We start from the raw sequence: 17,767 nt of genomic DNA, 5'->3' as shown, positions 1-17,767 counted from the left end.
ATACCATTTTCTAAAGAGAAAGGAGGAGGAGGAGGAGAGGATGGGGATGGGGGGTTAGGTTGGTGAGAGAAACTGGGAGATGAGTAGGGAGGGAGGAGAAACTGTGATTGGTCAGGGGAAGTTAGTTAATTATTTAATAAAAATAAATATAAAAATTTTAATTATGTGTATAAGTGTTTTGTCTGCATGTATATCTGTGTACCATGGGTGCTCCTGGTGCCTGCAGAGACCAAAAGAGGGCATCAGCTCCCCTGAAACTTGAGGTACAGACAGTGTGAGCCACTGTGTGGGTGCTGGGAAGGACAGCCAATGCTTTTAACTACTCCAGCCCCATAATCACACATTTAAAAATCTAAGATTTACATTTTTGTTACCAAAACCTTGTGCTAGGAAGCAAAACTGGTAGCATTCTGTCTGTTCTGGGATATTTGATGGGCAGACAACCTTACATCTATTCTGAAAGAGCGTTCCTTTTGGGAACCCATGAAGACGTTCCAGGCTGTAACACCCATACTGAGTTCTCCAGCACACAGCCACAATGACAGCAAAAGGTCTGCTCCTGTCATTGAATTCGCCACCACCACCCGATTTTTACTGCCTGTCCATGTTGTGTGTCAGTGTTCTAGGTCCTGTGGAGGTGGTGTTCAGGAGAGAGGAGTCTCTTGCCCCGGCGGCCTCTGTGATTGGACAAAAAGACCTGCGTCCACTGTGCCCTGCAACAGGCACCTTTGCTGCCGCTGGGCCACTGGCGACTGGGACCTGGTAAGAGTTGGTCATAGGGGCCTCGTGCTACCTTGGCTTTACATTCAGTATTTTCGTTACTACTGTTATCACGGCAGAGAAATTTTATAGCACATTTTTTAAAATTTCTAAATTTACAGATCTCTTCACATGAAAATGTATTGCTAAGATTAGAGATGATTGGAGAATTGAATTAAAAGGGGCACGTTTGATATTATTACGGAGATTGTAATTTTTTGTTTTATGTTAATTCTTTGAGATTTTCAGACAATGTATCATGGTTTCATTCATTCTCAGCATGTCCTCCAACTCCTCTCAGATCCAACCCTTCTTCCCCACCTCACCCCCATACTGCATGTTCTCTTTTTACTTTTCTTGAAGAGACTGTCTCACATCAGGACTCATGGTCCTTTGTTCTTATAGGATTGCCGGCCCCTTGTCTACAGTGTTCCCTGAGCCTTAGGGGCAGGAGTTATGTTCTAATTGTACTAATTGGAGGCAGGCACCCTACAGTCAGTTGAGCTCTGCATTTTGTTCAGTTGCAGCTTTCTGTAATGATCTCCTTCTACTGAAAAAAAAAATGCTCTTCTGTTGAGGGATGAGAGCTATTATACTTGTGTGTGGACATAAGGATAAGTACTGAAAATGTAGTTAGAAATTATGTTTGTTTAGGAAAGTAACAGCAGTGGGTTATCATCCAGAGTCCAATGCCTTACCAGTTGATATAAATTTATAGTGCCAAACATAAATTCCTTCCTATTGATTAGGTCTTAAGTCCAATTACAAAGGTGTTGGTTACCCCCAGGATGTAAGTACCACTATTGTTCTTTCAGAATATCTTCCTATGTTGGTCCACAGGCATTACAACCACATAAGACTATTGATTGCTTTCTCTCTTATCAACTTGAATAGCTGCTCTGATATGGGAGCTAGTCCTCAGCTAGGAGGCTTCCAGGTCAGATCCAGATATATTCTTCCAAGCTCTGTGTCCAAAGTATGTGATGTGTTCAGCAATAGAATCTTACCTTCTTTTTCTGAAAGGCATCAAAAGCAACAGCAATAGTGTATATTGTTTAAGAGGGTCTCTTGCAGTCCCCTGACTTAAGAGATTTCCCATGGCTGGAACTGAGGTTTTTGTTAGACAGTCTATAGTTTTGAAGGGAACACTGTTACCCAAAGTGGCACAGTTTCAATTGCATTATATAGACATATAGGAAGTTTTCTATGGTCCTGCCTGGCCCCACAGTCCTGTAGCCACTTATAAAATAACCACTCAGAGGCTTAATATTAATTACAAACTGTGTGGCCATGGCTCAAGCCTTTTGCTAGCTAGCTCTTATATCTTAAATTAACCCTTAACTATTAATCTATGTATTGTCTCATATTTGTTGGCTTTACCTGCGTCCATTACATGTTGCTACTTGGGCGGCTGGCTTGTGTCTCCCCAGACTCTGCCTTTCTCTTTCCTGTCTCTCTCCTTTGCCACCTGCCTCTAAGCTGCCTGCCATAGACCAAAGCAGCTTATTTATTAACCAATGGGAGCAACATATATTTATGGCATACAGAAAGACATCCCCTAGCATAGATATATTTGTGTATTTATTTATTGTATATAATTTTAGGCAAACATAAAATAATATGATTCCCTATAGCACTTTCAAACATCCTTAATGTTATTTACTCCCTCTCTTCCCTAATCCTCTGGGTTACCCTCCCTCCCTAATCTCCAAGTAAATCTCTCCCAATCATTTTTCCCATTTCCCCTTCATAGCAACTGTGTCCTGCTTTTTAATTATGCATCGGCATGCGTGTGTACAAATGGGTATGCATGCTTGAGTGCAGTGCCCTGTGGGGGCAGAGGTATGGAATACCCTAGAGCTGGAGTTACAGGAGGTAAGCCACCAGATATGGATGTTGAGCCCTGAACTTGAGTCTTCTGGAAGAGCAGAAAGTACCAATAACATCTGAGTCAATCTCTCTGGCCCATCCACCTTAGATTTAATATTAATTTTGCTTTGGATCTATGGATGTTCACTATACTCACTGGCCTGTAACATGTGTGTCTCCCTTTTATTGTTCTTTCCCTGTGTACCACTTCCTGGTCTGCTGAAAGTTGCCTCATAGCTGCTGTGAGTCCATGTTCATTATCTGGAGTTTAGAAGAGACAACAACAAAAAAAATACTTTCAAAAGAGAAAAGATCAAACAGCAAAAATATTCCAGAAGCACAAGGCCTAAGGAGAAGTTATTTTGGGCCCCAAGTCCTGGGTTCACTCTTCTTTTTTTTTTTTTTTTTTAGACCAAAATGCAGTCTCTTATGTCTTAAAGCTTTAGGTTTAGTCTGACTTTGTAAGTTTGGGCCTTTCTTCTGCCCACAAAGCTGTTTGCCAGATGGCCAGGCTGTTTGATGGAGAAGTAAAGAAAATAATTAATCTGTAACTGAGAGCAGGATTTATTATTCTCCCAAAGTTTATTTGTTGCATAAATAACACTGTCTCGTTAATGATGGGGGAATGGGAAATGAATATTCCCTATCCTATAGGAAAACTGTTGTTCCGACTTCACCTACCTGAGTTCCCTAGGAAGTAGATTAATGATTAATGTGCGAAAGTCCAGCCCAGTGCGGATGGTGCCACCCCTGGCAGGCAGTCCTCAGTTGTGTAAGAAAGCAAACTGAGCAAGCTGTAGAGAAACCCAGTAAGCATCCTTCCTCTGTGGCCTTCAGTTTTTTTCCTCCGGGTTCCTGCCCTGGCTTCCCTGGATGATGGACTATAACCTGTAAGCCAAACAAACCCTTCCCTCCCCCAAAACGGTTTGGTCAGTGTTTATCATGAGAACAGGAAACCAAACTACACTTGCTCTTCATAAAACAATCTTATCTGACAGACGAAGGAAAAGAAAGGAGGAGTAAATTATTAGGATGATAAACAGCTGGAAATCCCAATTCCCCTAAACCCTAGTCCAGGACTCTTTCAGAGTCTGGCTTAATTATTCTCCATCTTTCCTCTTCTGGCCTTTGTTACAGACTTTTATTGATCCTGAATGTTTTATCTGAGTAGTTATTTCATTGTTTCTTGCCAATACCTGCGGGAGATTTTAGGTAAATTGACTAATTAAAATTATCTTCAGATTTAGCCACAGAAAACTCTGACTCTCTGATTCACACATGAGACCTCCATGCTGCTCACTATTATACCTCATGATTTATATACAGTACAATAAAATAGATGAGTAGAAATTACAAAAAATTAATAAAACATACCATATGTTATCCTATTGTCTATCTAGACAGTCTCTGTGAGAAATGAGGTCTTGTTAGTCATATTCAGAGTTGATTGGTGGTAACCCAGTCTGGAAATTCTCTTATCTAGTGTTCTGAGCCTCCAATAATATTTCAAGTGGCAAATGGATTCTTCTAAGCTTAATGACTTTTCCCTTTAGCCTCTTTTGAGCCAGTTAGACAGTGGATATCTGTTGAAAATCACACTGATTTCTATGAAGCATGAATAATGGGTGAGCGTGATTCTGTTCTGCTCCAGCAAGACTGAAATTCACAGTCCTGTAGACCATTTCTGCCCCATGTACACTGACGTCTGTATTTGGCCCAGTGCTCATTCCCCCTTGGTTTTTCTCTCCAACTCCCTGTTTCACATTACTCTCATCTCCCTAATAGCTTCACCCCTTCTTCTCACGCTTGATCTCTAGCCCCAAATCAGTACTAGACCAGGGAAACCAGAAAACACCATGGCCTAAACAGTGAGGGGTTCTTCTATTTTCCTTTCAGTTCAGCCTTTCTCCTTCTGTTTCACATCATGCATTCATAACGTCAAGATGAATGTTTGTCATATATCAACGTCAAAACGAATGTTTGGGTTGAGAGTTTTCATCGGAATCAACACTACACCCTACAAACCATCTTTCATTCTCTTTCCTCCTTAAAGGTTTGCTCCATACCACTCACATTTTCTGTCATCTGGTTCTTATTCAACTATTGCTTGGTCAGAAGTGTAACCACCAACCACACTTATTTTGCACCATTCACATGAAAATTGAATGTCTTTCTGTGTCTGTTACAAATTGCTGAAGAAGTGACCAACTGGCCCACCTTGATACAAGTACCTTCTCCTGGATGAGTCAAATATGAACAGTTGGCATGGTCACGTGGTATTAGCATGGGTATCTGGACCCCACTCATGTAGCTGTGTGATAAGACCAGCAGGGAATTTTCAAATGTGAGAAAGAGAAACACATTCTGCAGAGAACCCACTAGCACATTAAGCTAAATTCATTCCAACAGCCTCTAGGGCTTTTCCTAAACTCACATCTTGCATTGATTTAGATTTCAGCTATGGCAGTGTAGTTTTAATTACACCTTGATCTCACAATGGGCCTAGCTCCAAAGGGCTGTAATTTAGATCTCTCAGCTGACTGTGGTGGGGTAAGAGATGCTCCCTTGGTAGTCCTAGGGACGAACTACTATTCTTTCTACGTCTCTCTTTCAGTGTACCACTTCCTGTGGCGGCGGCTCTCAGAAGAGAACTGTTCATTGCATCCCCTCAGAAAACAGTACGACTGAAGATCAAAGCCAGTGCCTCTGTGACCACGAAGTCAGACCCCCAGAATTCCAAAAATGCAACCAGCAAGTCTGTAGGAAGAGTGCTGGTAGGTGACTGGGTTGCTCAGGTGGGGCAAGGCTGTGCTGGGGGAGACGGCTTTGCATGAGGAAGTTATCCTTGGTGAGTCAGCTTGTGAATAGTTTTCTGGACCCTTTGCTGAACAGAAAGTCTTGATGCTGAAGAGGCTAGACAGGAATTGTGAGAGCAGATGATGTGATTTAATAAATTCTGATGGATTCCTTGAGGAATTACCACATCTGATTTCCTGTCTCAGAGCACATTTACACTGATGTCATCCCACACAGAAAGAATTACTTTGTTTTTGCAAAGACTGAGAGATATTAGCCTTTCTCAGGAAGCCATCCAGGTACAGAATGATCTATAAATCGAAGTATACTGCTTTAGGTCAGGTTGCCCAGAAACAAGCTAAGGTGAATATACATTCACTAAGGACATGCTCTCAGGGAAGACAATTAGGGAGTGAGGGAAGTATGACATAAAAAGAAACAGGCAAAGCCCAGGTATACAGAGCCCAGCTTAGCCTGCAAGAGAGCTCCAGTATTAGGTATTTACCCAAATGCTGTCTGAGCCCAGAAGGATGTTCACATTCCTGGACTTTCTACTGACTGGCCAAGGGCTACCTTAGAGGAATTGATTTTGCCAGCAGTTAAAGCTCTATGCTAGAGACAAAGGAGTTCTTCTGGTAGCCTGTGAGCAATCTTCCGAAGAGTCAGAGTGTCTTGGAATTAAAGAAGCTGAAAAGGAGAGAAGCTTGGGATTGTGTGGGGGGAGGGGCAAGCATGGCATGGCAGTGGGCAGAAGTCCAAAGGGGAAGGGCTGAGCAGCCGACAGTCAGCCCTGTCTGTTCCAGTCACTTCACCTCAAAAGCACCTGGTTTAGGGTTGGGGTGCCTTGGTGGTAGAGCACTTACCCACCATGTTCACGGCCATGGGCCAGATCTCCAGCATTATCTAAACATGTACCTGAAAATGTAACATCGGATGTAGCCACTTTAATCACTTTAAGTGTGCCACAGGGTACCCTGGGGAGGTGACCCGTGGTATGTTTGTGACACACAGAGTTGATAGCAGAACCCGGGTCTCCGTTTCACTCCTTGCGTGTCGCCTATCTTCAGAGGAGAGGGTCTAGCACTGAAAATGGGCAGGTAGTAGTTTTCCATTCCAGAGAGGGAACTTTCCACCTACACAACTTTACGAAGTCATTTAACTCTGAGTTGTGTGTTCTTTGGGGGTATAGAGAAAACAACTCAAACCTTACAGACTTCTTCTAAAGATTTTAAACATGTATGAAACGTCCTTTAAAAGACAAATGCTGGGCTGGGAGAGACAGCTCAGCAGTTCAGAGCACTTGCTGCTCTAGCAGAGGACCCCGGTTTGGTTTCTAGCACCCACATTGGGGGCTCACAGCTACCTGTAACTCTAGTTTCAGGGGATCCAATGTCCTTGTCTGGCTTCCACAGGCTCCTACATGTACATGAGGTACATAAACTCAAGCAGGTACACACACACATACATGTCAAAATAATAAATACGTTCTTATAAAAGACAAATGCTTAATCAGGCATGGCAACATACACCAGAAATCCAGCTGTCAGGGGTAGGAGGATCTAAAGGCCAGCCCAAACTAGATAATGAGACCCTGTCTCAGAAGACAAGTTCTTCATCCTGAAACAGCTGTTACTTCCTTCCGACAAGTTATTTTATGCCAATAGACTGAAATGTCTTTATCTACAAATGAGTAGATTCAAACACAAGCTTCATGTCCATTCTATTGATATCCTCCACTCTATTGGTTATGGAATCTTTAAGTTAAAGACCTGGAGAGAGGCTGGAGAGATGCTCCGTTAGCAGGAGCCCTTGCTGTGCACACATGAGAGTTTGGATCTAACCTCATTTGGGAGAGCCTGGGGAAGTGTTAAATTCTGGAATACTCGGGACAAAAGCTAGATGACTCTAACTCAAGGAAAGCTAGGAAATGACAGAGCTTGAGAGGCAGGCTCAAGCTCCAGTAATAAAGAGTATGTGGAGCACGCTGGTAGATTTGAACCTCTTCCTCCCCGAGGCAGAAAAGAGCTGTTGAAGTATCCAAAGGAGGGGAGTAAAGGAAATAAGTTGTTTCTGGCATGTCCAACAGTGTCATCCTTGTTCAGCTCAAGTTTAAGAAGTCATGTTGGTGAGGCTTTATGTGTCAGCTTCTGACATTACAAGAACACAGTCTAACAGCAAACTCCCTGGTCTGGTTTTTACAATCATTCTGCCTGTCTTCTACAATGTTCCCAGAGTCTTAGGTGTTTGCCAACGTTGATGGGAAAATCCCACGAAGCCTCAAACATGTACGGAGAACTCCAGGCACCCGAGAAATGCTGGGAGTGGGAGAAATAGTCTTCTCCAGGGAAGAGCGCACTGATTGGTTATCCAAATTCAAGTGGTCAGTCAGGAAAACAGACATTGCAAACAACATTATACAGACTGAGCAGGCTATGTTTAGGAATGTATCTGTATTTATATATATGCACATATATGTGTGTATATATGTATATGTATATATGTAATAACAATCCAACAGAAAATCCCATGAGTTTGAAAGAGAGAAAGGAGGGGTATAAGGTGGTTTTAGAGGGAAGGTAGGGAAGGGAGAAAAGTTGTAATTAAAAAACTTAACTTTTTTTTAGTTAAAGGAAAGGAGAGAGAGAGAGAGAGAGAGAGAGAGAGAGAGAGAGAGAGAGAGAGAGAGAGAGAGAGAGAGAGAGAGAGAGAGAGAGAGAGTGAGTTCCAGTTAGGAGTCTGCAGTTTACTCATGTAAAGGGTACATGGGAATGAACAAGAGAAGTGTAGACAGAAAGAAGAAATAAGAGATCAAGGTGCTATTCTCAAGAGTCTGGAGTTTGTGGCAGGAAGGAGAGAAAAGCCAGTTTCTGCATTTCTTCGCTGGGTGACAGAGACGACGGAGCTACTGCGCCAGGGTGGGGTTGGAAATGCCTGAAAGTCATGAGTTTAGGCTAGGACATGTTTGTTAAGGACTGTGTGAATCCCTTGGGTGAGAGTGGCCTGTGCTTTGTTTACTGTGTAGGTGTGGAGGTCAGGAGAAATCAAATCTGGGGTGAAATCCTGATCCTAATGTCCTGGGGGATAAATACTAGAAATATAATTATCACCTGTAGCTTCTTTCTGGTTTTTGCACCTGAGGGTGGCTTCCGTTATCCTCCCTGGAAATATGAAGAGAAACCAGTGAGGACTCAATTCCAGAGCTGCCAGACTCTTAGTCCTCAAAGTATGGTGCCTGGACAAGCTGAATTGGTGTCTGCCAGAAGTTTGCTACAATAGTGGATCTCAGACTTCACCCCAAACCTACTGAATCAGACCATGCACTGAAACATTCCATGGATGAGCCAGGTGCCCATTAGAATTTGAAGGGCATTCTGTCATAGATTAGGGAGCCAATTTGGGGATCTTCTTTTTATTTCATCCTATCACTTTCTATTAAACCATGCTTTTAAAATGTTGACACTGTTGAACCCCTCCTAAGATGTGGTTTTTATAAAATGGGAGCAACCATCTGGTCTACTTCGATCATGCCTGTTATTAGGGGTTATCATTAACTATATGTAGATTAACTTGTCCTATTGCTAGACAATAAAATATTCAATAGCCAAAACCGAACTAAACATAAACATTATATTTTCCATCTTGAAATCTCGCACTGACTAGATTGTGACTAACAGTTAGCTGGCAGCTGATGTAAATAACAATGAATTGCACTCACCAATAATTATCAGGACAACAAAAGTTAATTACTAGCTTCATGCCTACTCATAAAGAGGCAGCAGGCAAGAACAGTTGCAAGAAATTCTTTGACTTAAGGAGCCAACCACCTATCCTGACCCCATATATACCAAGAAGCTTTGAAACCAAATTCTTCAATACCAAGATTCTTGCCAGATAGGCATTGCAATAAATACCCCCATATCCATCATGTAATATCTAGTATGAGTTCACACAAGATATACATTGCTTTCCTATAGGCCATTCTACTTCTTTTAGGTACCATATGAACTTCAAGTTTCTTTGAGATTAATATAATTTTGTAGTTTCCCCCTTCCCTTTCCTATCTCTAAACCCTCCAAAGTATACCCCCTTGCTCTTTCAAGTTCACAACCCTTTTTTTCTTTAATTGTTGTTATGCATCTGTGTGTATGTGTGTGTGTGTGTGTGTGTGTGTGTGTGTGTGTGCGCGCGCACGCATGCGTGTATATATTCCTAAATATATAAATACCACCTGCTCAGTCTGTATAATGTCACTTTCATGTATATGTTTTCATGGCTGACCACTTAGTATTGGATAACCAACTGGCATGCTCTTCCCTGGGGAAGACTATGTCTCCTGCTCTCAGCATTCCTTGGTTGCCTACAGTTCTTTGTGTAGGGTTGAGTCCACCTTTGCTTTCCCTGTTCATTGTGGGAGAAGAGTCAGAATATTGCAACAGCCAGAGGAACAGGGAGTTAGCTATGAGATTCTGACATCTCCTAGACATACCATAAGCTACACTCATCCATCAGAATTTTAATAACTTAAATCTAAATTAGAACAACTATGTTAGATTATAAAACCTTTTACAAACAGGTAGGGTTTGGAGGCTGTTTTTTTTTTTTTTTAAGCAAAATTATTATATTGTTGTTTTCTTGGTTTTTTTTTTTTTTTTTTTTTTTTTTTTTTTTTTTAGTGCTGGGAAATAAACTGAGGGCTTTCTATATATTAGGCAAATACCCCACAACTATATTTCTGGCCACATCCCAGGGTTTCATTGTAAGCTTTGTTCTTACTGTTCAGTTTGAGTGATGAGGAGTAGGAAAGATTAAGTAGTAATACAGCAAATAAACATTTGAGTCTGTAAATTTTCTGCTGAATTTTCCGGTTAACTAGGATTTGTTTATTCACTCATTCCACAGCATTGTTGTTCAGAAGATGCTTCTTGCCAGTGCTAAATGCTGTGAGTAAGTTGCCTTGGCATCAGGGAGCTCTCAGTCTTATGGAAACTGTCAGCAACATTGAAATTTTCTTTCATGGGAAAAAATACAATTTCATCAACTTAGACCCAGCTGCCTGTAGGAGAACAGGCAGATGATTGTCCTTTTAAATGTCCAAGGATGCTATTGAATAGACAGAGGAGAACCGAGACCGGCTCTCCAAGCTGCCCCTAATTACAAGCATTGTGTGCACTTCGGGGCTGGGATCCAGTTGGCTGATGAACAGAAGCCTTCACTGTTTTTACAATACTGAAGAGAACTGGTGTAATTACGCCCTGCCGTGAAGTGGGGTTCACTGTCACTGTCTAAATCACTTGCTGGACTTAGGCCAGGTACCAACCACCAACACAGGCCCTTTGCATCCTCTCTTGTTGCTTCTGGATCTCCTCTCTGGAACAGCAGGACTCCAGAAGTGGGTATGTTTGCAGGACTTTGAGAGCTGGGATCTCAAGTGCAGGCAACACTGCCAGGCTTGAGTAAACCTCTTTAGTCATTAGATATTAACATAATGTGACAGGTGGGCTCCCCGTTTTGAGCAAATTAAACTGTTCTGGGCATGGGACACTTGTCCATGTAAGTTCCTCCCCCAATTCTGAATAATCAGCACAAGAGACTCATTCTCCTGAGGGCAAAGCTTTAGAAGCACTGAGATGACATCATATCCCAGCTACAGGAGACTGGATTGCTTACTTAGTTTCTTTGGAGCCTTCAGGTTTCAAAAAGGAAGATCATTGTTGTCATCCTCGTTCATCCCATGTTTGGGTAGTAATGATGAGACTCTATGGGTGTAGCTTCTGATATTACTAGGAGATATAATCTCACAGCAAACTCCCCGATCTTCCCCCTCTTCCAAAATGTTCCCTGAGCCTTAGGTATGTGAGTGTTTTGTAGACACATCCAATGGGACTGGGCTCCACAATTCTGCATCTTGATTGGTTGTGGCTTTCTGTAAAGGTCTGTATCTGTTGCAAAGAGAAGTTTCTTTGACTAGGGATGAAGACTACACTTATTGTGAGTATGAGGACAAATGTTTATAGCTTGTTTTGTCAGGGGTTCTACTGGTTTATTAAATTAGTGGTTGTAGATTTTCCTCTAATAGCCATGATTTCACTAGCACTGAGTAGTTAGCGAGGTTTCCAGTACCGCGCACAGCTTCCCTCTTGTGGAGCAGGTTCTTAAACTGAACAGACATGCCAAAGTGGACATGGAAAAACTAGTGGGCACTTAAACTGCAGACTTAATGGGGGCGGGAGGGGCTTCTAGAGACTCTTCAGATCACCACAGACACCTCCTCACTAATGTCATACTAGCCTTCAGTAGAAAAGGCCCACACACCATTCAGTTCAGCAAGTAACACAGTAGTAACACAGGTTTGGAGACTGAGCTGGGAAGGATCTGTGTGAGCCAGCAGGGTCCAAAGAAGCTTTGTGGAAAGCTAGGCTGCTTGCCAAGCCTTCCCATTTCCTGTGTCTTCTCCATTGATCATAGCAACTCCAGAGAACTCTTATGGGAAAGAATGTGTAGCAAAGAGTTCCCCAACATGTACTTTTTCCACTTACATCCTGTGAGGACTTTAGATGCTAATAAGTTTGGGAAGTCATGTGGCATCTGGGATTTCATGCTGGACTCTGTTCCAGAAACAGAAACATGACTTGTTATAAAGCAACAGCCCACAAATGTACAGTCCACCTGCCCTGGAGAATGCCTGCGACACTGGTGAGCACATGGAAGATGCTAGAAGGGATATTGTACAGTACTGATGCTCAAACCAATCATGGGCTCCCTTACTGGAACTTTAGAAAATGCAAACAAATTCTTTATGTCTTTTAGGAGAGACAGATTTTTAGTAATATGCTTAAATCAGGGAGCTGAGGAAGAAAAGATTCAAGAATAAAGACAGATTTTGGGGTCCAAGATCATTATATGTTCCTTATCCCTAAGTGTGCTTCAAATAAAACAGAATTCTCAACGAGGCCCTCTAAATCAACATGTGCAAAGCTCATATGAATTCACAGAAACAAGGCAATATGCCCTGGGCCTGCACAGGTCTGCACCAGCACATATACTATACACCAGCACGAGTCCTCAGTGTACTTAGTATGGTTTCCAGTATAGTGCTTTTATGGGATTCCTGAGTGTGTGAACAAGTGGGTCTCTGACTCTCTTGTGTCTTCTCTTGGGCTTTTTTCCTTCTGTTGGTTTTTCCTGTCAAACTTCGATGTGATAGTTTTTATTTTATCTTATTATCTTTTATTTTGTTATATTTTACAAAAACCAGGATTCACAAAGCTGGTAGAAAAAGCTTTTTTTTTTTTCAAATAAACACAGGGCACAGTCAACAAATAATTTCTAAGGAAATAAAAAGCATGTATGCCTCTGTAATCTGAAGGTGAAAAACACAGCAGTGAAAAGTACAGATTCAGAGTCAAGAAGACATTACTAATTTCTAGTTGCTGACTCTTCTGTTTACATGGGACAATGCACTAGCTGTTAGTGAAAACATTTTTCTTCAAGACTATTGACATATTAGAGTTCCTTGGAAAGAAAAAAGAAAAGAGATGTCCAGGGCTACCAGAGCACTCAAGCAAAGTCTGAAATAATTTCACTTTCTCAAGGAAAAAAAATTGGACCTCACTGAATTTCTAGAAGTGAACTCCTTCTAGAACTATTACTGTACTGTAGTATGTGGGCCAATGTGTTTGGAAAATCACTTGGAGAAGTGTGTGTGTGTGTGTGTGTGTGTGTGTGTGTGTGAGTGTGTGTGTGTGTGTGTGTGTGTGTGTGTGTGTGTGTGAAAGCTGGGATCGGGGGCACGTGCTATAATCCTAGCGCTGGGAAGCTGATTACAAGTTCAAGGCCAGTAAACCTTGTCTAAAGAAAAGGAGAGACACAACAGAATTGTATGTATGGATGGCCTTTTTATAATCTATTCTAATTTTTCTGAGTACGTGAGAAAAGCAAGACAAAGAAAATTAAGTCCTTATCTGAAGCTCAGGAACAGGAATTAGAATTCAGGTAGTAGTTCCGTAGGGACAGTGGAAGGCAATATTTGTTCATGTCTCATGTCTTCATCTATATAGTTTTAGGTGGTAGAGAAGACACTCTGTATCCATATCCCCCTTTCTGAGCAGTGCTCAGGAGACATGGAGAGTAGCTGACTGGTTGCTGGGCGCTCTAAACAGTGCAATAATGAGTTCTAAAGTCAACGCTGCCTGCTGCGGACCTGGCCGTGCCACTTATCCAGTTAGATGACACCTTACAAGTTCTTAGCTGCTATAGACTATTTTTCTCACTTGTGAAATGAGGAGAACGTTTAATTGATGTAGATGAAAAGAAGGAAAGTTTGTAAAATGCTGTTTGCAACTTTTGCCCTGACAATGCTGCATGGAGAACACCTCTGTTCTCACAGTTTACAACGACAGTCTTTCTTTTCTCTCAATATCAATAGGTCATTCAGTGCCCTGTTGATTTAGACAGGTTTTGGGTCCTCCTGGCTGCAAGTGTAGACTGAATATAGGCCTGCTTCAGTGTCTCTCAGCCCCTTTGTCTGGTAGCTATGGGAACAAGATTCTTGCCAGGACAGACTCAAACACCCAGTGGCCCTCGAGGAATTTATTTACTGACATCTCTAAGCAAGTCTAGAGTTGACCCAAAAGCAAAGAGTGAGTGTGTATCTTTTGCCCATCAGGCAGCCATGGCACAATGGAAATGCCTAACTTGACCATACAGGAATGACGTCAGTTTAACACAAACGCTCTACAATGTTTGATACTTGGTAGTTCATTGACTACCTACTATTCTGAATTGCTGTGGTCCTTTCTTGGTAGATACAGAAAGTATTACATTAATAGAAGTTGTGCTTTTTCACCTACAAAGGATAGTCTTTGGCTGTCTTAAAATGACATTTTTACTAATTCTTTGAGAATTTCATATAATGTATTTTGAACATTTTTACCCTCTCTCCCCCAGCTCCTCCCATATCAGCTTCTCCACACTCCCACCCCTTCCTACCCCAAATCTGAGTCTTCTTTTGTCTTCTTCTCTGTTGAGTCTGATTTGTGTTGTCCATCTGTCACTGTTAGCCCAGCAAAAGCTAAAACTTGGGGGTCTCTCTGCAGAGCTGAGAGACACACACACTCTCTGGGTTCCTTTCACTGAGAAAAGAGACCAGTTTTGCTTTCTAGTTTGGTGTACTGAAAAGGCAGAGCAGGGGTTACCGGGAGTGTCACGGGGCCTCATCTAGAACTTTAGAGGTCGTCTGGGCTCAGAGCTACCCTGAGAACATGCTTCCCCCTGCCCCCCCCCCCCCCCCCAAAGCTGCACCTGCAGGCATTTTTCTTCTGGCTATCAGATTGCCCACAAATTGCCCTGGAATTTAACTTTACCCTTGACGAAAGCTTCAGCAGCCAGCTGTTTGTCTAGTCTTGGGTGGGGGAATCTGCCCTATCATATGCCTAAACGATGAGGGCTCACAATGAAAACTGACTCCTTGGCAGCTATCAAGGTCAATAGCTCCTTGGCTGGCAGTGAGAGTTCATGTCCATTTCCTGTCTCTAGTCTGGGTCTTGTTTTTGTTTTTCTTTTTCTGGCTTAAGCTTCCACAGGTCTTGTATATGCTGTTACAGTGCCACAAACTCAAATGTGTAATTATACTTCGTGTTTTCCATCACCTCTGCCTCCTACAATCTTTCTCCCTCCTCTTCCTCACATATCCCCGAGCCTTGTGCGGAGGGGTGTTCGATGTATGACCTGTTTAGGGCTGAGTGCCTCACAGCCTCTCATTCTCCGTGTGATGACCAGGGGAGGGTCTCTGTGTGAATTGGCACCGTCCATTTATTTCTTCTTGTTTTCTTCTCCCACAGATTTAACGTGCACAAAGGACAGGCTTTCAACCAGCTTCTGCGAGACGCTAAAATCCATGAAGAAATGCTCTGTGCCCTCAGTGAGAGCACAGTGCTGCCTCTCATGTCCGCAGACGCAGAGCATCCACACTCAAAGGCAAAGAAAACAGCAGCAGCTCCAAAATCATGGCACCCTCTAGGTTCAGAAAGAAGCCATCATCATCAACCTCCACAGCCTGCTGCTCAAGAACATGGTCCAGAAGGCCACTTCATTACTATTTCACTTTACACATGCTAGGTTCAACTATAGATCACAACAAAACAAAATGCAATGTGTTTGTCTAGCCACAAAATGTTCCTTATAGAAAGCTTGGTGCTAGCTGCTCCCTGATAGGAAGACAAAGGAAGTATTTGAGAGAATTCTGAAGCAGCTGAGATGAGAGCCTGGGGAAAGTACCAGATTAGGCAAGTCTGTGAAAAAGATGTCTTTTCCCCTTTAAAGATAAAAATAGAGAACAGCTTTTTTTCCAAACTACCTCAAGAAAATCAAGAAACAGCCACACTTACCCAGGGAACAGATAATCTTTTTAATTTGTCTTCAAGAATATATCCTCCTTGGCTTCCTTGGGTAGCCACTGGGGCAGTTTTTAGGAACATTTATTCAGTAGTCAATAAGGATGAGAAGAGAATGCTAGCTGACCCTCAGTCTACCCTCCAGCCCTGCAGGACTTCACAACTGGAAGTCTAAAATCTTGGGACAGACCAGGGAGATTCGAGATTAAGGACACACAGACATCAATGCAGCCCAAGGGGATTAGACCATTGATCCAGAAGTCATCTCTGACTTCAGTTCAGTTTCTACTAAAAATACAAATGAGCACAAATCAACCTCTTGCTCGCAGAAGAAAGAAAATGTGGCCTTTGTTCTTTGAATTTTCCTGGCTTTGCCAGTTCCTTCACAGAACAGATGAATGTCCCTGTCTGCCATTCTCTCTCCTGTCCTGCCTCTATCTGGGTCAGGGCCTCAGGTCCCACCATCATCTTCAGCCCAGAAGGATATAAAACTACTATAACCGGGTGCTGGCTCTCATCTCACCCTATCTCTCCTGAGAGAAAAGGTGAAGTTATAAAGGTCAAACCACTTCAAAATTAGAATCAGGTAAATTGTACTGTCTAAGAATTTAGTAGAAATGTATACTTTAGTTAGGAGGGAAAAAAAATTCTAAGAACTGGGAGAGATGATCTATTTAGTGTACCCACTAGTGACTTTTAGAAGTCTTTTGCCTCTAGAGAGACAACTAGGGCAAAATGCATATTTAGCACGTGCAAGGCTATAGGTTTGATCTCTAGTGACACACGTGCGTGCATGTATTTGTACACACAGATCAAAAACAAAGGCTAGTTTACCTTGTGGAGACCAGGTAAGTCAAGAGGATCCAGATCACTGAAATGAAAGTTAGAATGCTTATTCCAGACATTGCCTCTGACTGAAGGCAGAGTAGGCTGTGATCACAAACTCAGAGCAAATCTCCGGGCGAGCCTGTGAACTGAAGCTAGACAGAAAGAATGGGTGTGTGGAGAGATGTAAGTCCCAGAGAGAGACCTCAGAACGAGCTCTTGAGAGGAGGCAGTGTGTGCCTGCCTGTGATGGACTGCATAGTTGTAGACTTGTGCACCAATATACATCATCTTCACTCTGGAATACAGTACCCCACCACTCCCTGTAGTTACCTGTCTGTTCAGCAGAATGGTGCTATTGAACCTGGTGCTAATAACCAGATGTCGGCAGAGCTAACAGAAACGTTAGCTGGTAGTCATATGAATGGCTAAGCAAATAAGAACTTCCAAATGGACATCTTCGGCTTTGTGTGAGATGGTGTTGCTGGCCAATGCCAGTTTCATTTGCTCTGAGACCATGAACACAACATTATATATTATGTACTTTTAAATTTTTCTTTTTTCTTTTCTTTTCTTTTCTCTCTTTTTTTTTTTTTTTTTTTTTTTTTTTTTTTTTTTTTTTTTTTTTTTTGCTTTTTGAGACAGAATTTCTCTGGGTAGCCCTGGCTGTCCTGGAACTCACTCTATAGACAGGATGGCCTCCAACTCACAGAGATCCTCTGCCTCCTGAATGCTGGGATTAAAGGCACGCACTTCCACTGCCCAGTACTTCTAAACTCTTTATCAAGCCACTAGTGTGCATTATTCTGATCAGTTCCTGTGGAAAACAAAACACTGGGCTTTGGATAAGATTCAAGGTATACCAGAAACAGGAGAAAGTACATATTTGCTGGAGCCAGGGAATTTATGTGTAGTTAAGCATACTTTCTTGTATTCTATCTTTAATATAAACATTGCTGGTCAATGACAAACTCTGGTGAAACAGCAATTTCAGAGAAATACTTACATTATTCTGGGAGTGGGAGGAATGGAAAGGTGGAGAAGAATCTTTTTCTAATGAAAAAAATTGCAAAGACTAGTAGTCTAGGCTTTCAGAGGGATTAATTTAGTAAGCCATGTGAATTCAG

The 17,767-nt window shown here is 42.2% G+C and overlaps 1 protein-coding gene across 1 annotated transcript in view; it reads left to right on the top strand.

The window, feature by feature from the left end:
• The window catches only part of Adamts12 (ADAM metallopeptidase with thrombospondin type 1 motif 12), a 263,963-nt gene extending 246,731 nt beyond the window's left edge, over window positions 1-17,232 (top strand). The window contains 3 exon segments of the mRNA XM_028884425.2: window positions 619-762; window positions 5,243-5,402; window positions 15,264-17,232. Of these exon segments, the coding sequence (XP_028740258.1) occupies window positions 619-762; window positions 5,243-5,402; window positions 15,264-15,442 (483 nt within the window). The 3' untranslated portion in view covers window positions 15,443-17,232.
• The last annotated feature ends 535 nt before the right edge of the window (window positions 17,233-17,767 follow it).

Source organism: Peromyscus leucopus, chromosome 11 (genome assembly GCF_004664715.2).
Source record: "Peromyscus leucopus breed LL Stock chromosome 11, UCI_PerLeu_2.1, whole genome shotgun sequence".
In the NCBI taxonomy this organism is placed as follows: domain Eukaryota; kingdom Metazoa; phylum Chordata; class Mammalia; order Rodentia; family Cricetidae; genus Peromyscus; species Peromyscus leucopus.
Note: the sequence above shows the minus strand (reverse complement) of the source record. Positions and strands in the feature narration are given on the sequence as shown.